At 41.7% G+C, this 25,431-nt stretch overlaps 1 protein-coding gene across 1 annotated transcript; it reads right to left on the reverse strand.

Moving 5' to 3' along the window:
- Window positions 1-319: 319 nt before the first annotated feature.
- Window positions 320-5,355, reverse strand: LOC131234575 (uncharacterized). The gene is made up of 5 exons (XM_058231512.1): window positions 5,111-5,355; window positions 2,097-2,159; window positions 1,930-2,012; window positions 1,611-1,804; window positions 320-658 (listed from the first exon to the last, which is right to left on the reverse strand). Exons 1-5 carry the CDS (start codon window positions 5,311-5,313, stop codon window positions 569-571), a joined length of 633 nt encoding a protein of 210 aa, XP_058087495.1. The 5' UTR covers window positions 5,314-5,355; the 3' UTR covers window positions 320-568.
- Window positions 5,356-25,431: the final 20,076 nt, after the last annotated feature.

Below are 25,431 nucleotides of genomic sequence, written 5' to 3' on the forward strand. Positions count from 1 at the left end.
TACAACCTTATAAATATGTTACATGGTGAGGTCGATCGTTCCCATCAATTCAGAAATAGGAATTAACTTCTCTGTGCGGAACTTAGTTTGTTGATGTGGGGCTCGTAGTTGGTCTATCCAAACCCTTGATCTGATGGGCCCCATCGTGGATGGACCATTCCTTCAAAATACTCCAAATTGGAAGATCATGGCCATTGAATCTTTTGGCCCTTCCTCCATTGAATGTGGTTTGTTTGTCTATTTCTTTTCAACCATGTATTTTCATGCCAATAACTGAAAGGTTAATTAGAGTTGACCAATGAAGAGGATATTTTGGGAATGGTCCAACAATGATAGGGTCGTCATATCAATTGTTTGGATAAATCAACCATGGGACCCACATCTACAAAGTTGCGAACAGGGAACAAATAGGGCTCAGGCTTTACAAAAGTACATACAAATATCTAATTGAGCAAATAAAATAAAAGCTAACATATTACACTGATTACTTCAGAGAGATTTAAAAGGGTGTATGAGAATTTTTATTTTTAGATAAGAAGGCCGCGAAAGGCATGCAACCCAATTGCTTCTAGGCTTCCTTTTTGACAAGCTCAGCAGCTTCTACTTTGTTGAGTAAAGGCCCCACTAGATTCTCCACCTCTTCCTTCATTTCATCTACCTGCATTTTTACATCAGGAAATGAACATATCACCATTACCCATTTACAATATCACTTTTCATTATCTAATAGGCATATTTTCTTTTTTGTTGAATATGGACTATGGCAATTGTTCATCTTAACCATCCATTTGGTGGGCCCAACTCATACTTCCAGCCCATGATTTGGACGGTTGGGATAGGAGTACATGCTTCCAAAGTTCAATTTCTGCCAGTGTATTCATTTCTTCTCTGCTGTGAGAAATATGGAAAAGAGAACGCATTTCCTCTCTCATGTTTAATATTGCTCGAAAGTTAATGAATTGGGGCCCAACTAGCTGTCAGATCTTATCTTGTTTACTACAATAATGTGCATAAGTTATAGCCTAAAAGTCAATGGTATATGCTAAACAATGATTATAAATAATAATAAAATAACATGATAGGATGGATCATGGCACCTGATCATGAACACACATCACATGTAAGAATATAATTATGTGATCCAAACTGTTGATATGATGGGTCCTACAGTGGATGCTGTATGCTTCCAGAATCTCCCATTTTGTAAGCTCATACACCCTTTGATCATTGGCCTATAAGAAAATACAGGCATGGTCCACATCAGAAGGAAAATCATCCAATGATGGAAGCCTTAGGATCTTCAGATCTAGAAGATTTTGTATTCCATCACCAAGGATTTGGAATTTGGATCACCAAACTATAGTCCTCCATGTTGGGAATTACATGCATAAGTGAGCTACACGTTTCTACGTAATTTCTAAGTTCTTGCTATCATCGGTCCATCAAACTCAGCCAGACCAGACCGAGCTGTGTACTGTAATCTCAGTGTGACCCGATTTAACAAACATGCAATCTTGACCATATGCATGTAAGCCATGATGGCCAATCAGATGCTGGGACCAATCAATTTCAACTTAATTGGATCTGATGTAAACACGTTGGTAAACTACCTTATGAATGAGTTGTTCAGCTGCTTTGGCATCTTTTTGTACTTCCTTTACTGAGTTCTCAACTGCAACAAGAGCTTCCTTCAGCTTCCCATCCGCAGGAAGCTCTTCTTCCAACTCTTCTATTGCCTTTTCTGTGGCCTCCGCCACCTTCTCAACTGCCTCAGCTACATTTTCAACCGCTTTTTCTACCTCATCTACACAACCGAAACCCCACACCACGATAATCAGAAGAAAGCACCTACCACTAAATTATTAACTACAGTAGTCATATACACAATGCTAGGGTGTACAGCCGACAAATGGGTGTTCCCGTCTTTACCTTCTAATTTGAGAAATGCCATCAATTTTGTCTTCCAAAATGGTAGAACCATTGATAGAATCGACCCCAAAATCCATGTGACCCTGCACCAGTCAGCAGCTTAGTAGGTGCATACATGGGGTTTCGGTGTATATGAATGATCAACCCAAGAGAGAGTACATTACTACCAGGCTGGGTACGGGGAATTGGCTGCTACTTCTGGGGCTGCTGCAGCTTGGACGTTGTCGTCCCTGCACCAAACCAAATGCATGCACATTTTTAACTAGGGGTGCACATCGAACAATAGAATCGTGAAACCGGACCGGAACCTTTCAAACGGTCCAGTTTGGTCCGGTTCTAGAGTGCACCGGCTCCGATTTCGGTTCCAAAAATTAAAAAATCATTTAGTTCGATTCGGTTCCAGTTTGGGGGTATGGAGAACCGATCCGAACCGTGGATCCGAACCGTGAATCTGAACTATGGAACCGAGCTTGGAACTGTACTTGGAGCCGTGAGTTTACAATATATTTTAGTTGTATATTGGACTCATGATTTATGGTTTACAATGCATCCTTTGATTGTTTTCATAAATATAATTTTTCACGCCATATACAATATCTAAACCATTCATCAAATGGATTATAACATGAATGGACATGGGCTAAATTATAAAATAGAACATGCATGCAATTGGGTTGAATTATGAAAAGCTCAAAACTATGGAATTGATCCGGAGCCAAACAGGTTTTCACGGTCCGGTTCCGATTCAGTTCTAGCATACTAACGATTCGGTTCTGGTTTCTAAACTCCTAGAACCATAAGGAACGGTTCAATTCGAGTTTCACCCCAAGACTGGATCGAACTAAACCGTGTACGCCCTTATTTTTAACTATACAAAGGTAGGCATAAACAAATAAATTATTTTTGCGCCAAGCGGTAAAATTGTGGTTGTTGCAATCTAACTGGAACATGTGATTGTGTAATGCATTAAATAATTCATTGCTGACTGAGATGGACCAATCACTGTACAGCAAAGGAGACAAAAAGCAAGAAAGTCGTGGTTCTGGCAAATAGAGGATCCGGACTCTAACATTAAATGCGCATTTTTAAATAGCTTAGTAGGTGCATACACGGGATTTCGGAATCTAATATGAACCAAGGGAACGAGTGGTTACCAGCTGGCCCTTTTATGGTTTGAGGCCGGATCGACCATATAGCTTTTCATGTTAAGCTCCACCAACCAAATGATGTGTGGGGTTGACCGTGATGCGTGGTTCATAACACCTAATCCATCCATTTATGTCTACCCCTCTCATGTTCTCCCTAGTGCTAAAAAGAAAAAGGGCAATACAAACTTCACGTGAGCAGTAAGCCACACAACAATCTGGATGGAGACGCCCACCATTAAAAGGGCGCGGTTTTGGTAGATCCTCGGATCCACTGAGGGGGGTGGATTCCTGACTGTGGGGGCCACCATTATGTAGGTGCTTATCCTTGACTGTGGGGAAAACTGTGATGTATGTTACTTATATCCACACCGTCCATCCGTTTTGACAGATCATTTTAGGACATGATGCAAAAAATGAAGCAGATCCAAATCTCAGGTGTAACACGCTACAGGAAACAGCGGTGTCAACCATTAAAAACTTATCGTGGGCCTTAAAAGTTTGGATCAAGCTGATATTTGTGCGATCCTTTCATATGCATGTGAGCAGACAAACATTCCGGTGGCCCCCAAGAAAATTTTAATGGTAGGTATTCAATCACCACTATTTCCTGTGGCGTGGTGCACCTAAGATTTGGATCTGCTTCATTTTTCGAACCATGCTCTAAAATAAGCTTTTAAAAACGGATGGACGCCATGGATGTAAGGCAAATACATAAAGGTGGGCCCCACAGTCAGGGATACACCCACCTCCCCATTAAAAGCCCGGGACACCCACCACCCCATTAAAAGCCCGGGGCCACCTTGTTCTCTCTGACATCCAATTAATTCAGAAGATGGCGCACTACCAGGATGAACAGACATCCCAGAATCAGGCTACTCAAAAACTCAGTCCCGCACCATGTGATGTACACGGTGTGGTCCAACTGAGTATATAATCGGCCTGATTTTTGTGCACCAACGGTTATAATTGTGCGAGGTGTAGTCCTAGTGAGTTTTGGATCGTCCGCCTGTTTATTGGGCACCATGGAAAAAATGAGAGTTTGAAAAATGATGGACCGATCGGATTTGATATTACAAAACATCACGGTGAGCCTCACACATTGCATTATAAGTTAAGCTTAACTTACATTTGCATTTGGATCTTGCTTTATCATAGTTTTCAATCTAGGACTTTGGCAATTGAGACTCGGTTAGTCCGCCAGATTAGGTTGATCAGAGATTCACTGAGTCAACCAGGCAAGTCGAGTCAAGATAATTTTTACATTATAAAATAAATAATAAAAAAACAAATATTAAAAAAAAATAAAATTCTTAGCTATCATTCCTTTTCCCCTCTCATTTTCATCTTCCTTTCTCTCTTTCTTTTCTTCTTCCCTCTTCATTTTATTCTTCTGATGTAGAGTCAGTCTTCAAACCCAGATTAATTATGTAACAGCTTCTAACTCGATCTGGTAAACTTGGATTGGGTGAAGCACCATGCATGGTCATCTGGTTTTCTAATTCAGTGACCAGGCTCATGACCAAACTGAGTTGACTCGGCCAAGTCCCAAGTTGACCCATCTAGTATAGAAAATCATTGTCCTAACAGTTACCACTTTATAAAACATGGCCCGGTAATATCAGGAAAGCTGCAACTCACCAAGGCAAGAAAACTCATCCCATCAACTTGTTCCATCCATATTGTGGGCCCCATTGTGATGGAATGATCCAGATCGTCTGATTATTCCCATTGAATTTCTGTGCTAACCATTTTCTCTTCATGGTCACCAACTGGATGGCTGGGATCATACGATCAGCATGATCTCTGAGCCCTGTTTAGATCTATATATTTGTTGATGTTAGGGCCATCAAACCATGCCACATGTACGGTGGATGAGACGAAGCATGCCTGATCTTACCATTTCACTTGGGAAAATTACATCCCTAGTTATCATTGAGGGAAGCTAAACTAAGGATAGTTAGGAAAAATTAAAATAAAATAAAATAAAATAAAGAAAGAAAAATGTAAAACTAATGAGTTGTAGTGAATATTACTTCTGTGCATTGAATTTAGAGTGAACTTTGCGAAGGACCCCCGATGAATGAACGCCTCGACACACCAAGAAACCGAAGCCAAACTTCAGTAAGGAGATCTGTCCAAGGCGAGAAACAATGTTGTTGCGAGAATCTGATCCATCTTGGCGGATGGGATTGAGGCTATTGATAAAGCGGGAAGGGAGAGATCCCATCGAAGCCATACCTTGCTAGATCTCCCCGTTCACGCTCCCAAAACCGCTGCTGCTTCTTCAATATAAAGAAGAGCGTCTTCAGGTGGACAGCTTGATACAAGTTTCCTAAGCCCACACGCTTGTGGAGCCATGGCTTTCAAATGGGCAACCACACATGCCAAACTGTAATATGTCTGTGATATCCGAGCTTACCATTAGGTGGGTCACACTGCTTACACCTCAGGTGGCAAGCAGTGTACAAAATATATGGATGGCTAGAGCAATTGTTTTAACAATCCGACTTTTTTATCCACCGTGACCCACCTGTGGAGTGAAACTGCCTATTTTTTTTTTTGGGAGAGAAGACAGAAAAAAGTGTGGGCAACCTGATGGAAAGCTCGGATCTTACACACGTGTGCCATATTGGCAAGAGGAATTACGTGTTGATGGGCAGGGCTCCACACGCGCGTGCCCCACAAGCTTTCCAAGTAGTAAGTATAATTACTTCTACGGACGCGGATTTCCTGCCAAAGCATTTCGCAGGAAGTTCCTGCACTCGAAACCTAGGTGGGGTACACTGTAATGTTTGTGAGGAATTCACCCCGTCCATACGTTTTTGAGATCATTTTAGGACATAGTTCAAAAATTAGACGGATCTAATAAACAAATATGCAGAAAACGTCAGGATTGAACGTCTACAGTTGAAATATCCGTGGGACCCAAAAGGTTTTGAATCAAGCTAATATTTATATTTTCAGTTCATCCAAATAGGCATGACGTTATGAACGGTATGGATGGCATGTAAACATCACTGTTGACCCCACGAATCTTTCAACGTAGGAATTTCCCTATCCACCTTTTCCTTTAGTGCGGCCCACTGGAGTCTTGAATCGTGTTCGATTTTGGTGTCAAGTCCTAAAATGATCTCAAAAAACGGATGGACATGGTTGATTTCTTACAAACATCACAGTGGGCCCCGTCTAGGTTTTGAGTGCAGGAACTTTAGCGGGAAATCCGCGTCCGAAAAGTATGTTACGATCACACCAATCAGATTTTGCCAAATATAGTGTCACGCGAACAACGGGCGCAGATTAGCTACTGACAGGTTGAGTAGCGAGACTGCTACTGAAGTGACGTCACCAAGTTCTGTGGCCCCACCATGATGCATGTTTTGTATCACGCCGTCCATACATATGGAGATATCATTTTAGGGTAATATCCAAAGAATTAGTCACATGCAAAGCTCAAGTAGACCTTACCATAGAAAACATTGGGAGAGTGACGCCACCGGTAAAAACTTCCAAAGGCCACTAAAGTTTTTTATCAAGTTGATATACGTGTTTTTCGTTTTTTAATGTCTTTGTTAACTTTTTCACAGGTTAGATTTCGTAAAAGCATCACGGTGGGCCTTAAGTATGTTTCTACAGTAGGCATCAATCTTCCTGCTGTTTTTTTTGGTGGGGTCCATTAAAGCTTTAGATATGCATCGTTCTCTAAGTCATGCCTTAAAATAATATCTTCAAATGAATGGACGTCGTGGATACAACACGAACTTGGTGACGTCACTTCAGTAGCAAGTCTCGCTACCCAATCTGTCAGTATCTAATCAGCGTCCGCGAACTATTTGGTGACGTCACTCTAGTGAATGATCGGCTCGGGCGTAGCTCGCAATAGGTAGCTCGCGCAACGAGGGCGACTTGGATGGAACTTTGGTGAGATCCACCCCGTCCATCAGGTTCGCTGCACGATGTTCACTTTGGAACTCAAAATCTTGACCACACAGAGCGACACACCCTGGGAAATAGTCGGCAAGGAGGCCCGCCATTAGTTTTGTGGTGGGCCAAACGTGGTGGGTATATGAAATCCATCCATTCATCTGATTTGCCTTGCCTAATCGGGTGAACGAATTACGCAAAAATAACAGTATTCCAATTCAGCTGGACCATGATATTTAAATTTAAAGGTTTTTAGGTATAATTTCATAGAATAGCCACTTAGCCAGCGTGAGTGTTGAATCACTTTGTTTTTGTGATAAGACGCGAACGAGAGGTGATCTACCCGATGGACATAGTGGATTTTATTACTGTTAAGCCGTTTTAACGAAATTAGAGGAAGGGACGCGAATTTCCTGTCCCCTGGCAACAGGAAGTACATGTGGTAGGAAGCTAAGGGCCTGTTTGGCCGGTCCAATCCCACGGTATTAGAAGGGATGGGATTGTGATGTCCCGGGATATGCATGACAAGCCAAACAGACCCTGTGAACTTGTCCGGGGATATAAGCAATCCCATGGATCTTAAAACAATCCACTGACATCACCATCATTACCTTAAAATTGATCCCATCCCTTGGTTGGACGGATTGGCAGGTAAAATCCCGGTATATGCTGGGCGTGCCAAACAGACCCAGTGAACTTGTCCCGGACATAGTAGCAATCCCATGAATCTTAAACCAATCACCATCATTACCTTAAAATCCATCCCATCCCTCCTAATCCCATGGGATTCGCCCGGCCAAATAGGCCCTAAGTGGGCCCACCAAGATTCCCATGATAAATCTACTCCATCCATCAGTTCTTCAAGATCACAATAAAACAGGTTCAAAAATCAGGTAGATTCAAAACTCATGTAGACCACGCGGTAAAAACAAGTGAGAACCAAAAAAAAGTGCAGCGTTGAAACCTTCCTGGAGTGTACCACAAGACCTTTATATTCCATCCAAACCGTTCATATGTTTATTATGACTCAGATGAAATTTGGAAATTTAGACACAAATATCATCCTAGTACAAAACTTCCGTGGCCCCACAAAGTTTCCAACGGTGGGCCTTCAATTCCTGCTGTTTCATATGGTGTTGCGCATCTGAGTTTTGGATCTACCTTATTTTTGGACTTCTGTGTCATTATGATCTTTGAAAACTGATGGACGGAGTGGATTTGTCACGGGCGTCTCTGTGGGAATTGACTGGGTCAGGGGCACAGGCAATACTGATATTTAAAGAAAGTATGGGTGCAAACGTGAGATGCGTAAGTTTTTTCCATCCACGAAATTTAAAATTTCGTTGGAAATGATCCTTTGCTGCTAATTTCACTAGCTTCAAGGCACTTTATACTTGCACTAACCTGGCGCGTGGAAGTGAGACACGCATGTGCGAGATCACATACACTGGTCACACAATCCCAACAACGGAATTTCCTACATACGAAAATCAGGCCTATATTATCATTTATAGGTGGGCCACACCTCTACAAGGTAAATGAATGATTAAGAAAAATTGAACAATGTTTCAAATTCTGTCTACTCGTCTGGTCCATGATGATATTTTCCTCATTTTACACATCTAATCTTAAAAAGTAGATCGTGTGACTGTCGATCCAATCTCAGACATGTGATTCGTTTACAGCTGTCGAATCTCAGGTACGTGATCCCTTCTGATAGGTCATGATAGGTCGTTTGTATTCGGTGTTATCTACGTCTCATATCTGGACTGTTCGTTACGTACCGTTTTGGAAGCGGATTGGCTGGTGTACCACACGCCACTGACTTGACTGGTGTGTTGATGTCACCAAGTTCTGTGGGTCCCAGAATGAGGTATTTGTTATATCCAAACCGTCCTTCCATTTTGCGAACTAGTTTTATGGCTTGAGACGAAAAATATGACAGATCCAAAGATCAGTTGGACCACACTGCAAAATGCAGTGGGGTATTGAACATATACTGTTGAAATCATTTTGAGGGTTAAAGGAGTTTTGGATCAATATGATATTTCTTTTTCCTCTTTATTCAAGTCCGTGTGGCCTTATGAATGGATTGGAAGGAAAATAAACGTTATGGTGGGCCTATGAGTGTTTAAGGGCGAGAATTATTGTCCTCACTGATATTTGTGGTGTGGTAATTGGATATAACTTGTTTTTTTGATCAAGCTATAAAATGATCAAGCCAAGTGGATGAACGGTGTGGATGTAATAAATATATCATTATGAGGCCATGTAACTTTGATATCCTTTGAACCGTTAGTACAGCCCAAAGTTAGAGGAGCGTCAGCGGTCGTCTTCACACGACACGTGTGTGGTACACCAGCCAATCCGCTTCCTTCAATGTCAGTCTTTCTTGAAGAGTTTAAACTGATCAAATGATTAGCAGCCTGCAAAATGGATTTAGAAAAGATTGTCAGTAGAATGGACGGTTCTGATAGGTAATGTGATTTCAAACAATTCCAAATACGTGCATGGAAAGGTTCCGTGAACTTACGCCATTAGATCAGGAGCAACTGTAGAAATATTCACATAAAACGTTGCATGTGTACTCGAGCATAAAACTCTTTCTTTCCTACCGTCATGTCACTTTTGAAAACACCCAAGCCGTGTGAAAAACGTGGGGTGTTTCAGAAAGATTGCCCGATGTGAAAACCAGGATGGCCCACTTGTCAGGATGGATTCATCTTCTAACTCGATGGACAGAAAATGGTCTAAATCAATGTACAGTTGTAACTCACCTAATGTGTACGATTGCTCTCACTTTCACAGCAGGCGATCATTACGGTGAGACCCACATTTTTCACGGCTAGGATGTTCTCTAGCCGTGACAAATTGGTGGTACATGGGTGAGCTGACATTTTCTTCTTCTTTCTATTATTTAAGTAGTAAAGCGACATTAAGAAGATATTCAAACTCCACCAACCATATATATGAAGGTTGCATATGAAAAACTTTCATACTCTGGCGGTGCGATGGTTGATAGGCATGCACTCAGTCAGTGTACATGCATCTCAAATTAAACTGGAAAAATGGTGGTCCCCACCTCAAAAGTACAGGTGAATTTAGCATAAACGGCCTATTGTTGGACATGTATTAATTGAAAATAACCAACGGCTTAAATTCAACAGACAAATTACTACTAGCTAAAGTCCATGATCGTTCAATAATCGGATTTCTAAGCTGATCACCTAACTGCAATGGGGCCCATGAGTTAGATGGTATGATTTGATTGCATATCTTGCACGTGTGCTAATGATCAGTGGATGCGTAGGAACGTTTCAAACACTGCCACAACATCAGATAACTCTCTTACTGTGGAGGTATCTACGTACGTGGGCGGTGCAATTATTGATCATTTGACGTCACCAAGCTATGATAGGTGAGGCCCGAGGCGCCCACCAGAAAGTCTGTTTTATGCATCCTCTGTTTTTATTAACAAAGACGTAGGTTTGTGATCCTCTTTTTGAAAAACGAAAGAAAAAAAATTTGACATAAGCAAACAAAAGGAAAAAAGAAAAAGTAGCTATGAACGTGGGAATGCAGTGAGGTGCTACAGCCCGATGTGAATTCTCTTTGGGCCACCGCATATGTACGTGTTTCATGCTGTCCGTTCATTTATTTTAAATCATTTTAGGAGTTATCCAAAATTGAAAGATATCCAAAGCTCAAGTCTACCACACCACAACAAACAGTGGGGATAATGACGTTCATCATAAACCTTTCTAGGGTCCATAGTGATGTTTATTTGCCATTCAACTTGTTCATAAGGTCATGTATACAGGGATAGAGTGGATGGAGGAAAAAAATAATGCAAATATCAGCTTGATCCAATACTTCCGTGGCTTGAAGAAGTTTTCAGAGGTGGGCATTCAATTTCCATTGTTTTACATGGTGTAGTCCACTTACACTTTCAATATATTCCAATTTTAAACTCATGCATTGAAAATAAGTTGAAAAAATAGATGGATGGCATGGACATCCATGGATAAAACACATACATTATAGTGAGCCTCACAGAAAATTCACATCATATTTAGAGCTGGGTATTGGACTGAGTCGGATCGGATTGGGTCCAACTCGACTTCGTCCGGATTCCACATAGCCTGGCCCGAATCCGATCCGATCCGAGACCGAGTACACGTCATCTGACTCGATTTGATCCGATGCGCTACTTGTCTGACTTGAACAGAGTCCGACTCGGTCAAGAAATCGAATCGAATCGAGTTGGGTACCGTTTGAATCGGAAGAGAGAAGTGGCCGGTGGTGGAGGTATGTGTTATATCCAAACCGTCCATACATTTGGAGAGCTTGTCTTAAGGCTTGAGCTGAAAAATAAGATAGATCTAAAGATTAGTTGGACCACACTGCAAAAAACAATGGGGGATTGATCGTTTACCATTGAAACCCTTTTCGAATCACATAAGTTTCGGATCAATATGAAATTTGTTTTTCCACTTCATCTATGTATTTTTAAAATTATTAACGGATTAGATGGAAAATAAACGTTATGGTGGGGCCTATGTAACTTTGATCTCATTTGAGCTATTCGTACAACTCGGAGCTTGAGGCGCGTACGCGCTCGTCTTCGCACGACACATATCTACAGGAATAGGCTGTCACCCTGTCTAGCTTGCTTGTGGCCGTGGGAAATGGATGGGCTAGTCTACTCCCTTTGACACTAGCCAATGGTTGGTGGTCGGTGCTATGTGGGCCCCACCATGATGTATATGTTTAAGCCATGCTGTCCATCTATTTTTGCAGATCCTTTTACAATATGAATAAAAAAATGAGGTATATCCAAATCTCATGTGGACTACATTATAGGAAATAGTGCTAAATGAGGGTGGACTATTAAAAATATTTTGGGGGCCACAAAAGTTTTGGATCAAGCTGATCTTTGTTTTTTCTCTTCATCTGGGACCGTAAGACCTAATCAAAAGATTGGATCATTTGGATGTCAAATAAACAGTATAGTGGGCCTTATGAGGATTTTAATGGTGGATATCCAATCGCTATTATTTTCATGTGGTGTGGTGCACCTAATATTTATTTTCCTCTCATTTTTGGGATTAAGCCATAAAATTATCTTTAAAAATTGATTAATGGAATGGATGAAAAGCATACATCATGGTGGGGCCCACAGAGCACCAACCACCAGCCACGGAGCTGGTGGCGGGGGGAGTAGCTGACCGTGTGGGACGCAGATTAGCTACTGATTGGTTTAGTAGCTAGACTCCCTTCCAAAGTGACATGACCAAGTTCCGTGTGAAGTGACGTGACCAAGTTCTGTGAGACCCACCATTATATATGTGTTGTATCAGCACCTTCCATTCACTTGGAGATATCGATTTAGGGCAGGAGCCAAAGCTCAAATGGACCCCACCATAGAAAATAGTGGAGAGAGTGACGCCACCATTAAATTTTTCTAAGGCCCACAAAAGTTTTCGATCAAACTGAAATTTCCCTTCTGTCATGTCTGTCTTAACTTGTGAACACATTGGATCTCAGATTTTTTTTTTTAACACACGCACACACACACCCCACACACACGCGCTTACACACACGCACACACCCCACACATCCATGCCATGGGATTTCACCACTGGTGGGTACTCGAGTACTCGAACCCTTAACCCGGTGTTGAAACTCCCGGACCTTAGGAAGGTTTCAACGGTAGAGTCACTCTTCCCATTGTTTTCTGTGGTGGGGTGCACTCCAATTCTAGATCTTACTTATTCTTTGTCTCATGGCCTAAAATGATCTCTACAAATTGAAGGATGGGGTGGATACAACACATACATCATGGTGGGTCCCACATAACCTGGGGACATGACTTCAGTAGGAGTCTCGCTGGCTACACAACCTGTCTGTCACTTTCCAATGTTTTCATTATGTTGCATGTGATACAAGAAACCAATTTGAGCTTTTGAGCTTATCCAGGCAACAAGGCGTTGCCCAACTCTAAGCGTGAATGCATGTAGGCCCACTGTGAATGCATGTGGTTGATCCACGCTGTTCATTCATTTTTCCAGATCATTTTAGGGGTTGAACCCATTATTTTGTTGGAGGGAGTAGATGAGTGATAGAAAGAGAATGAAAGGGGAGATGTTTGCACATGAGGAAAATGACAGATCGGATTTGACCGGATCGGATACCGGATACCGGATCGGTCTGGATTGGCATTGAGCCAAACCCAATCTGATGAACGGTCAGATTAGATTGACCATACTTGAACCACACCGATCCAGGCCGTCGGTTCAGTTCGAATCAGGTCGGATCCACCGCATCGGGTCATACATGCCCATCTCTTCATATATGCTACAGCGTGGTAAGCTCCTCGCCAGACAATCTGGGTCCATGGCTAATCGGCCATAGATAAAAAAAAATTGGCACATCTCAAGCGTCAAATAAGAAAAGAAAAACGTGCCACCTTGAATAACGCTGATTGCGCTGACCTTGAATAACGCTGATTCGCCTCACATGTGTGTATTGAACTGGCTCGCCGTAAGATCCTTGTTATGTACATTCCTTGCATGCGAACGTCATAACTAGTTGGGTTACACGTGTAAATGAACTTAAACCGTGAGTCGGTTTCTCCCAGCCGTTCATTGATTTTGTGCAGGTGTGGTCCACCAAGTAATCATGTAAGAATCAGCCTTATTTTTTAGGCGCGCATTTACATAGATGGGATCGACTGATGAATGGATGGGATCTCCCGGACACGGATTGCGTGGGACCCTGCCAGTCTGCCACCACCTCCCGCGGTGACGCAATTGTCGTGTCGGGATTTGATTTGCCATGTGCCATCAGCAGGCCAAGTGTAATGCAAACGGATTGGCTACTCCCCCTGACACCAGCCCCGTGGCCGGTGGTCGGTGCTCTGTGGGCCCCACCATGATGTATTTGTTTCATCCATTCCGTTCATCCATTTTTACAGATCATTTTATGGCTTGATCTCAAAAATGAGACCTACGGAGCTTTGCCACATCAACCCACCATCAAAAGCAACACAAGGTTCCCTTTCAAACATGCTTTTGCTTGGGTCCTTTCTTTTTTACAAGGGCATATGGTCAAATTAAATCCCGCTGTGTTGGGCTACACAGATGGACGTAGATTGTGTCCTACCCTTGCCTTGAGGGACTTAATGAAGGCTGGGACTCTGTGGGGTCCACTGTGAAGCATGTGTTTTATCCGTGCCATCCATTTATTTTGACAAATTATTTTAGGATATGAGCTGAAAAAGGAGGTAGATTCAAGACTCAAGTGAACCACACCACAGGAAGCAACGTGATAATCATGCCCATTGTTGTTGAAACCTTTCAAGCCCACCATGATGTTTATTTGCCATATAACCAATTCACAATGTCATCTAGAACTAGATGATAGAAAATACAAATATTAGCTCGAGCAAAACTCCCCCAAAAGAAGTTTTTAATTATAGACATTCAATCTCCACCATGTGACTCACTCGAGCTTTGAATTTACTTAATTTTTTGGCTCATAAGGCAAAGTGGATGTACGGTGTTGATAAAACACATACATCGAAGTGCCTAAAAGAGTAGGGTCACAATGCAAGCCGTGTTCCCCTCACAGGTGTCCATCTAGGCAGGGTCACCATGCAAACCACATCCCTGCCTATATTAAACTTGACATGAGCATAAGGGGGCAGAATTTGATTGAAGTGCAGTTTTACAGAAACATGTTTGAACGTTGTAAGGATGAGCATCTAGCCATCAATATGGTAGCATGTTTAAAAGTTGTCCAGTGAGAATGAGACTATTTTCAAATCCCAATCAAGTCCTGTGAGAGGCCTGTACCAAATACCACAACTTTGTGGTATGTCTACATCTTTCCATCTACATGCCATTAGTTTATGAAAATAGTAGGTCCCACTATGAAAATCACCTGACACAAATATCAGGATGGTCAGCTCATCACGTGGGCTGCATTCGTATGTTGAATTAGACCACCAGTTGCTCGTTGATTTCAACGTGTGGCCCATCTGATGTTAAAGTAAATGGTGGCATTAATCAGGCCATCCAACTCAACAAGCGAGCAGAGAAAGGGTCCAAGGCACCATGATAAAAATTACATAAACTTAGTTACACTTGGGCACTTTGTATATTGACGTTCAAGGCTTTCTGTGTTGGTGAAATTTTAATCAGTACTGAGCACCTTCTTCTCGTCCTCCTCCTGCTGCTTCTTCTTCTTCTTCTTCTTTTTTTTTTTTTTTTCCTTTTTTTGTACCTCTACACTCACACCCTGAGTGGTGTTTCACCAGACTGGGTACCTGAACTCATGACCTCATGTTGAAAGTTCTGTGAGTCTACCACTAAAGCAAGAGTAAAGGACCATCATCAGGACTGACCACTCAAGGACCCTATCTTGGATGTCTACCGACCAAAAGTCCCACTGAGTGGAGTCATTAAACAATGGGAAGTGGATTGGCTGGTGTATGACACGTCAGCTATATCGCTGATGTAGATACTAGTCGTGTGAAGACGAGCGCTGACGCTCCTTGAGCACCGAGTTGTATGATTGGTACAAAGGAGATCAAAGTTACATGGCCCTCAATATGTATTTATTATATCCACACTGTCATCCATTTTTTTAGATCATTTTAAAGCATTAGACAAAAAAAATCATATACAAAGCTCAAATGGATCACATCAAAAAGAGCAGCGAGGATAATGATTTTCACCCTTAAAAAATTTGCAGGGCCCACCATAATGTTTATTTTCCATCTAATCTGTTCATAAGGTAAAAAATACCTGGATGAAGAGGAAAACAAATTTCATATTGTTCTGAAACTTCTGTAACTCCCAAAAGGGACTCAATGATGGACGTTCAATCTCCTACTGCTTTTTGCATTGTGGTCTACTCTATCTTTAGATCTGTCTTATTTTTCAGTTCAAGCCTTACGATGTGCTCGCAAAATGGATTAGCGGTTTGGGCATAACGCATACCTCATGATGGGACCAGAACTTGCTAACGTCAATACACTAGCTATACAGCTGGTATGTAGTACACCTGCCAATCCGCTTCCTAGACAATGCATGTGACAAAAGCAGATCGCTCCCTGTTTAGAGTGAATTGTGTACGACGTGTGGTCTTTTCAGGCACATGAATCACAATTGAATCTGCCAGTTTGGCATGATATGTGACCAACCGAAAGTGGGGCCCTTTCGACTGACATTGATGTTGACTCAAATCATTTTTTTCCCCATTTCATGATAAAGGATAGTACTGGCAACCCACATGTATAATGCATTCGCTGGCATGTCTCAGCATGTATAATGCTTTCGCGAAGGCTTTTCTCAAAGACAATATTAAAATGGAGTAGTTTTAGATTAGACGAATGCTTTCACGAAGGCTTTTCTCAAAGTCAATATTAAAATGGAGTAGTTGAAGACGACGACATGACACATATAGGGGCAGGATGATCACGGCTTGTGTTAAGGAAGGCTATTCTCGGCCAATTACTCAGTTGGGTCTAACTCCTGGCCAGGTCTGATCTAGGCTAAGAGGATCCTCACCCAGTCTATTTATCCATAGGTTAGTTCTACCACGTATCTAACATTGGTTGGTCTAATATCTAATTTCCTATTTGATATGGAATTCTTATTAAGCACCCAACAAGAGGTCTTCGGGTCTAGGCTAAGAGGATCCTGACCTGATCTGTGTATCCATTGGTTAGTCCTAGGCTGGATCTCACTTGGGTCCATCTAATCTTCAAATTTCTATTTGATATGGACTTCTCATTAATCAGCCAACTACAAGTTTTCTTCAGTTTGGTTGGTTTGATGTCCAATCTCATGTGATATGGACTTCTAGTAAGCACCCAAATACAAGTTTTCTTCATGAGTTGGGTCCACAGGTTTGGTTTAGGTAAGAAGATCCTGACCAGCTGATCTATTTCTCCATTGGTTAGTCCTAAGTTGGATCACACTGTTGTTGGTCTAATCTCTAACAATCCTATTTGATACGGACTTCTTTTTAAGCACCCAACTACAATTTTACTATAATTGGGTCCAGGTTCAGGTCTGGCCAAGGCTAAGAGGATCCCGGTGCGATCTATTTATCAATTGGTTAGTTTTAGGTGGCATCTTTCTTGGACTAGTCTTCTCAAAATTCCTATTTGATATGGACTTCCTATTTATGACTCAATCACCAGTTTTTTTTTTTTCACTTGGATTGGTCAGATCTTAATTTATTATTTGATGTGGACTACTTATTATTGCCCAACTACATTTTTTTTTTTTCTTTAGTAGGCTTTCGGAATTTAGTTAATTGCCTTTATTCCTTTAATAAGGGGGGTTTCAAAAGGTCAGTTCTAGATAAGCTTCGACTTGGGTTCGGTTGGATTTATTTGTGGGTAGTTCAAATCCATTCCATTTAAATCGTCAGCGTAGGTCATACCAGGTCAGGTTTTTGAGGTTCTAGACCCAATTCATTGATAATCTGAGTTGCGATTCGGACCCAGATCCGGTCCAATTTTGGATCCAGACTCATTAATTATCTGATCGAGTCCACAATTCAGCCCACATTCGCTTCAACAGTCCTTGAAAGGGCTCTAACAATTTCAAATCCACAAGCTAACCAAAATCTCTACCCAGATATTCTGGCCATCAACATCACATGTATCACATGTTAGATTCTCATGATTCATGATAAAAGTTAAAGTTGCCGCCCACGTTTGATGCTGCCTTCCAACCTAATGCAACCCTTCTCCTTTGTCCAGGTTGGCAGATAACAATGAAAGTGCAAAAGTTCCGCTGGTGGAGTAAAACATTCTAGCATTATGTGGACAGAATTAATCCACCAAAAAACCTAACATGAAATTTGAAATTGTAGGAGTTAATATTCCCGCTATCTCCATATATAATCCATAGCTAATCAAATGACAAATAAATATTATGTGAGAGATTCCAAAATTTCCAATAGTTTATATTATCTAATACCAAAATCTCCGATGCTAATGTCAATATACCAAAGGGTTTTCGTAAATAGGCCAGCACATACGAAAAATGCTACTGTATCAATCTTACCATTTGTCTATACAATGCCTCCAGCAATGTCCCAATTTCCTAACTCAATCGAAGAATCCTAAATGAAATGTCCCAATTTCCTAACTCAATCGAAGAATCCTAAATGAATGGTGACTGTTTTGTCGTGGTACTGTATCAGGTTCATGGTTCAATGACTGTCCCCCTCGAGCGCATATGTGTGTTGGACAGGTGGGCAAGGTGCACTATGAGCAGAGAAACATTTCAATACTCGAGTGGTACATAGGCACTAAGAAATTACTTAGAAATTGCATGCATGGTATTTGAGTAATTCTTATTATAAACTGTCTAAATTATGAGTCTTTGTTTTAGATATACCATTGACCAAAAAAGAAAATTAAAGAACTCCTATAATTCTATCTGATGCCCTGACTATCAGATTTTATTGGACAGCTGAAAAAAGAAACATATCTAATGGTCATGCTTCAACAAAAAAGTGTCCACTAGTAAGAGACTAGGATCATTCCAGCCAATGAGGGTTTGGGATTAAGGAACAGTGAATTCCATAGTGTAGTTGGTTTAGTTTTAATTAATGCATCCCACGCAGTTTCTGAGCGCCTGCGTATCAAGCATCTTCCCCTGCCACGGTATCAAATAACTCCCAGCGTGCATATGCCATGTAGCAGAATCAAGGTAGTACACGCACCGAGTGCATGCACGAGCTATCTTGTATACGTTTAATGCTATTCAGGCACCTTTAGGACCAGTGTGCTCCTCCCCATTCTTGCTCTTCATGGGGTAGAGTGGCATGTGTGGCCCCTCATCAGTAACGATCCTGATTAGGCCTATGTGCGGACTCATTGATCAACGATTGATCTTTTGTGTGTATATTTCATCAAAGTTTTGACTTATCATGATTAGATGACCAATTACCTGAAATAAGTTATTTATGTACTGCCATAAGTAGAAAAAGTAACTTATTTGGTGGTATCCTATCCAGATGGTCCCATAATGTTACCGTCCCACTGTTTTATGCATTGTCTGCCATCGAAAATTATTAATGAGTTGTTTGGATCGAAAGTTACTTTAGATAAGCTACTTATGGCATAAATAGCTTATTTTGATTTTCTACTTAATTAATAAATAAGTATGTCTGGGAAACAATATACTTATCATCCAAAAAGTAGAAAAAGCATATTTATTTTCTAAGGTCATTACTAATTTATCTTAAAAGTATATTTAATTCCCCTCACATCCATTGTACATCATGTGGGGCCAACCTTTGATGTGGATCGTGCATTGTGTGGGCTCCACCATTGATGTAGGCCGTCCATCATGCATGGGCCATCTTGGTTGTGGGCCATTCATAATTAGAAGTGATGTAGAGTGGGTCGCGAGCAATTTCATGGGCAAGATGGACTAGAGAAGGCCCAATCGGAGGCGGAAGTGATCTAGACTATCGGAAGCCTAAAACAGGCATATCTCGCAAGCCTGAATGAGTTATTTGACGTAGCATATGTGATTTTGGGGTAGGAGAAGCTACTTTAGCCAACCAACCCTACTATGCTAAGTTTACCATGCCAAATTTGTGAGAATCCATTAGATCAATGGTTGAAAATCCATTTTATTTTCGTTTTTACTATCTATAGTAAATTTTAGTTCGATTATAACTTTTAATCCATTGAGTTTTAGGAGTCGTGCCCAACATGACAAGGGCTTAGAAAAATTAAGGGAATAACGTGGTTAGGCTAAATTGGACACTTACTATTTTTTGGCCGAAAACCATGAAGTCTAGTAGAAATCATGATCATATATAATAGAGTTGGGCATCGAGTTGAGTTGGACCTAGTTAGGGCTGACCCGACTCGATCCGGTTTAGAAATAGGCATGGCTTAAACTCGACTCAACTCGCTACCGAGTCTAGCATGCCTGAACCGATTTGAATCTAGGTCTAGCCTGGACTAATTCGGATCGAGTTTGACCTGATAAAAAGTATTGAGTCGGTTCGTGTTAGCATTAATTCGGATCGAGAGATGAGAGAGGGAGGGAGCGAGGGATTGGGGAGGAGAGAGAGGAGGCTGGTGGTGAATCCAGTGATGGTGGTGGGTAGCTGCCGGGCTTGGAAGAGGAGAGAGAGAGAGAGAGAGAGAGAGAGAGAGAGAGAGAGAGAGAGGGTGATGATGGTGGTTGCCGGGCTTGGAAGAGGAGGATGAGGGAGGAAGAGAGAGTTTGGGATTGGGTCAGGGTGGGGTTGGGTGCGGCGTATAGGGTTAAATATAATTAAAAATTAGGATTTTTTATTTATATGTATACCCAATAGAGGTGGGCATTTAGTCAAGTTAGACCGGATTGGATCCAACTCGACTCGATCCGATTTTTCAAGAACCTAACTCGAACTTGATTCGATCCGGGACGAAGTCCAGTAGGGCTGGCTCGATTTGATCTGAATCCTTGTTAGCTTGATTCAAATCGAGTCAGATTGAGTTGAGTCTGTCCAGTTGATTCAGATTGGGCAGAATCAAGGTCGGGAGAGAGAAAGAGAGAAAGGAAGAGATGTGGGAAATTGAGAGAGAAAGAAGGAGAGGAGGGAAATCAGGAGAGAAAGGAGGAGAGATGGGTGGGTGCGGCGCCGCTTGTTTGGGTAGAGAAAGAATGGAGGGATTAGAGATTCATTTGGGTAAAGTGGGTAGTAAAAAAGTGAAAATAAAAAAGTAAATATTAATTATATAGTACCCGACTGAATCGGATCGGATCAGTCTGGATTGGCCACTGATCCGAACTCGACTCGATGTACATTCGGATCTGAGTGGGCCTACTCGAACCGACCCGATCTTGGCCTTCGGTTCGGATCGGATCGGGTCGGATTCTGCCCAGCTCTAATACCCAATCTGAGTCGAGTCGGTTTCGGATCGAGTTTTGGGTCGAGTCGGGTCGAGTTACTGGGTTAGTCGAACTTAACTCGGTTTGAGTTCGGATTGAGAGATTCCTACTTGGTTCGTACTGACTTACCCATTCGGTTCGGGTCAAGTTGGGTTCGAAGGAGTCAGATGAGTTGAGTTAGGCAAGTCGAGTCGGTTCGTGCCCAGCTCTATATATAGATAATAAGTTTATTATTTATAGTAAGTCACAATTTTAGGGAGTTTGAGTTGGAGTTTGATTTCGAAACTTCTTCCTAGGTTTGATATCACTATTTAAAGGATTGTAAACTTGTTTTTATAATTAATCAATTTATTTTTAGAATTATTAGAAATTATTTTCTATTTTCTTTTCTCATGGATTCGAGGAATCTCTGAGGAGTCGAGAGAAATTCCATGGATTCGGAGTAGTTATCTCTGAGGAAGACGATGCTCAACCTCATCACGTTCATCCCTGCATTAAGAGGCCAACCTTCAATGTGCATAGTTCATTAGTGAGGGCCCACCTTTGATGTTAGTCATCCATGATGTAGGGCCCACCATTAATGTTAATGTTCATCATGTGGGGCTCATCTTCATATTCATTGCCTATCATGTGGAGCCCACCTTTGATGTGTAATATCCATCATGTAGGACCCACCTTGGATATGGACCACTCATCATTAAGCTGACCTTTGATGTGGAATGTCCATCATGTGGTGCCTACCTTGATGTGGATCATCCATCATATGGGGCCCACCATTATTAATTGCCCATCATGTGGAGCACACCTTTGATGTGGGTTGCCCATCATGTAGGGCTCACCTTGGATGTGGGCCATTCATCATCATGGGTAGACCTTTGATGTGGATCATCTATCATGTGAGGCCACTTCGATATGGGCCATCATCATGTGAGACTCATTAGATCATCTACCCATTCATTGGATGATTTTCCAATCTCATAAACTTATAAGGGGTTCATGGCCACATATGGAGGTGTTAACGAGCTGAGTTCAGGCCTAAAAAAAATCAAAATTTTCAGTAGGCCCAGCTTGACTGCCTAGCCCAAAATAGTTCAAAATCTAGGCCTAAACCTACAATTGGCTCGACACATTTGACAACCCTACCCACAGAGAGCATATTTCCTTACATAATTTCTTAAGTTGCTATGTTACCCGTGAAAACGAAGAAAATAAGTTACTTTTGAAAGTTTGAAAAGTAAAAATAAAAATAAAAATAAAAATTGTTTTTGCTAAAAAGTTACTTATTTGAATTTAATAACCAAACTAATTTATTTAAGAAAAATATCTTATTAATTTACTAAAGTAAAAAAGTGACTTATTTGGTAGTATCCAAATAGGCCCTAAATCTATTGTTTGGTTATTAGTCTCTTTCATATATTTGTGCTTGATTTTATTTTTTTAAAAAATAAATTTAAAGTAACGTCATAGAGTTGATTTCCATCAATTATCAAATTTAATAACTTCGGCTTAAAAACCAAACATTATAGCCATCAGGCTGACAGATAATTCAACTTTCTAGTTTTTATTATTTTAAATAAATCAAATTTCAAAGCAAAAATGGGCAAAGAGGGTCAGACAGAGGGTTGGAACGAACTGGCCACACAAGCGGTTGTGGGTAAAAATGGACGGACTATATGTACAGATTCGAATACTATGAACTGCTTGAGGAGTCTAAGAGGTCGGTCTCAACCAAAGACCTCGGCTTCGACCAAATGATCTGGGCCTCGAAAAAGGAATACACTTACAATACATTGAGATAAGATCTACCCACGTTCTGATAAGGGCGGCATATCAACATAACATTTCGCCGCATGATTCTAGCGTAACTATTAACACTTGGACATGTCTTACGTAATCGTTGAGGTCGTGCCTAAAATTACGAATTATCCTGCTCTACCTGCACTATAAATAGAGGACTCACCTACATGAAAATGTACACAAAATCTCTCACCCAAAACCCGTCATACTACCAGACGTAGATTCCTAGCTTGACTTTGGCATCGAAGGGTCCCTTACTCTAGCCAGGGTCTTCTTTGTTTTCTTCCTGCGTAAGTGATTGAAGTTCCAGCCGTCCAGAAGGGTGAGCTAGATTTTTGCATCAACATTTTGACACCATTTTTGGGAATGACATCGAAGTCATTACCATCTCATCGAGGTTCTATAATGGCAAAAGGAAGAAAGAGAGCTCTGTTCGCCATTCCTGTAACTACTCCAGCATCAGCGGAATAGTGCATAGACCAAGGAGATTCGTATTCCCAACTCCAAGCTGATTCTACACCTACAGGCCTTGCGCATCGTTCCCGAAACCAAGGAGGTTAGCTCGCCTCTCCGGAACATTAAGTCGAAGCATTGACTGGTAACATTAACCGGGTAATGTAGATTTTGGAGAGACAAAACCTACCTTTTGGCCAGGGGATAGATGCACGGGCAGCCACCGAGGTCTCTGCACCACCTCAAGCATCGGCCGACTCGTAGAGAACCAAACAACATCCTGGGCAACCGAGCCATACGCTCTCCCACACTTCAGGAACTGTTACTCCCACCGACTTGCATCACATGTTGGAGAAGAATAGGCGTGGAAAGGTTCTTGAGGCAGTAGCCAAGAACGAGGCCCCCTGAAAGGCAGAACTTAAGAAACTACGAGGTCAGATCGACGATATTCACCAAGCCTACCGCTTTCAAATACCGACCTCCGTCGACGTTATGCTGGAGGAGACCGAGTCACCATTTACCGATGACATTATGGGAACCCAACTCCTGCCTAAATTTTGAATATCGCAAATCAACTTTTAATCCGGGTTTGGTGACCCAACCGAGCATCTGGAATCGTTCAAGGCATGGATGGAGCCCACGGCACGTCGAACTCGGTTATGTGTCGAGCCTTCTCCTTGACTTTGTCAAGGATTGCACAAAAGTGGTACAAGGAGTTGAAGCCGAGATCCATCGACTCCTTCACACAGCTCGGCAAAACCTTCCTCACATAGTTCATCCATGGAAGAGACAAAAGAAAGACATCAGCTCATCTTCTCGCGATCAAGTAGAGGGAGGACAAGTTGTTAAAAGACTACCTCATCCGTTTCAATGCCAAAGCTGTCTAGGTTGACCATTATTCCAACCAAATAGCTCTGACCGCCATGGTGGCTGGCCTCAAACAAGGAAAGTTTTTCTTCTCTATTGGTAAGAATCCCCCGATTACCCTAGCTGACCTACTTAACCGAGCTAAAAAATATTCCAATACTAAGTATCTCTTTAGTTCACAAAGAGATGCTCGAAGAGGAAACAACTCGGTTGATGATAGGAAGTGAAAGGAAAAAGGGGAGCATTCTGCTATTAACGCCAAAAGAAAGAAAGAGCACGACTAAGACAAGACCGAGGCTAGGATATCAAGAAGTCGCTTTTATCGGTACATTCCCTTGAACGCCAAGTCGAAGCAGGTATTGAAAGAAGCCAAGCTGAATGAGGAAACTTGACGACTGAGCTCATTGGCCAACTCCATCTTCAACATCAAATACTGAGGGGCGTATTGACCAGAAAACATGGGGGGCTCTTTCCTCGCTCATGGAATGCTAACCACTTAAAGATCTACTACTCCTAAGAACTCAAGAAGTCTTCCAACCAGGAGCGTGTCAACAAAGATGACCTCCCCCTTTTTTTTTAAAGGAAGAAAAGTCCTCTACAATAGAAGAGCTTCCCCGAATTGGGAAGAATATCTCTTTTTCTACAATCCAAGCTACACGAACTACCGGGGACTTCTCTTAGTGCAAGGAAAAAAACAGTCGTCATTAGTCGTCCGACCCTTAAAGAAGAGGTCGGATCACTAATACTAATTGGGTTGCACGATCTACAATAAGGACTTTTCTTAGTATAAGGGAAGAAAGTTTTTCTACCGAGTGATCGGCCGACCTTTGATCAACGACTGAGACTCCCCTCAATTGAAGGGAGAAAAGTCCCTTCCACTCACTCTTCTTCATCCTAAATTTCGACCTCCCGACCTCTTCGGCACAAGGCATTAGACAGGGTCAGTCCTCACTAACTTACTTCTCGAGCTCTTGAGGAATGCTCGGAAGCATGGAGGCTTCTATTGTGGGTAAAAATGGACTAACCATATGTACAAATTCAAATACTATGAAGTGCTTGAAGAGTCTCAAAGGTCGGCCTCGACCAAATGATTCGGGCCTCGAAAAAGGAATACACTTATAATACATTGAGAAAAGATCTACCCACGATTTGATAAGGGCGTCATATCAGCATAACAATTCGCCACATGATTCTAGGGTAACTGTCAACACTTGCACATGTCTCGCGTAATCACTGAGGTCGTGTTTGAAATTACAGATTATCCTGCTCAACCCACACTATAAATAGAGGACTCACTTACATGAAAAGGTATGAAAAATCTCTCACCCAAAACCCCTCATACTACTAGACCTAGATTCCTAGCCTGACTTTGGCATCGAAAGGTCCCTTGC

This window comes from Magnolia sinica, chromosome 2 (assembly GCF_029962835.1).
Source record: "Magnolia sinica isolate HGM2019 chromosome 2, MsV1, whole genome shotgun sequence".
Taxonomy (NCBI): Eukaryota; Viridiplantae; Streptophyta; class Magnoliopsida; order Magnoliales; family Magnoliaceae; genus Magnolia; species Magnolia sinica.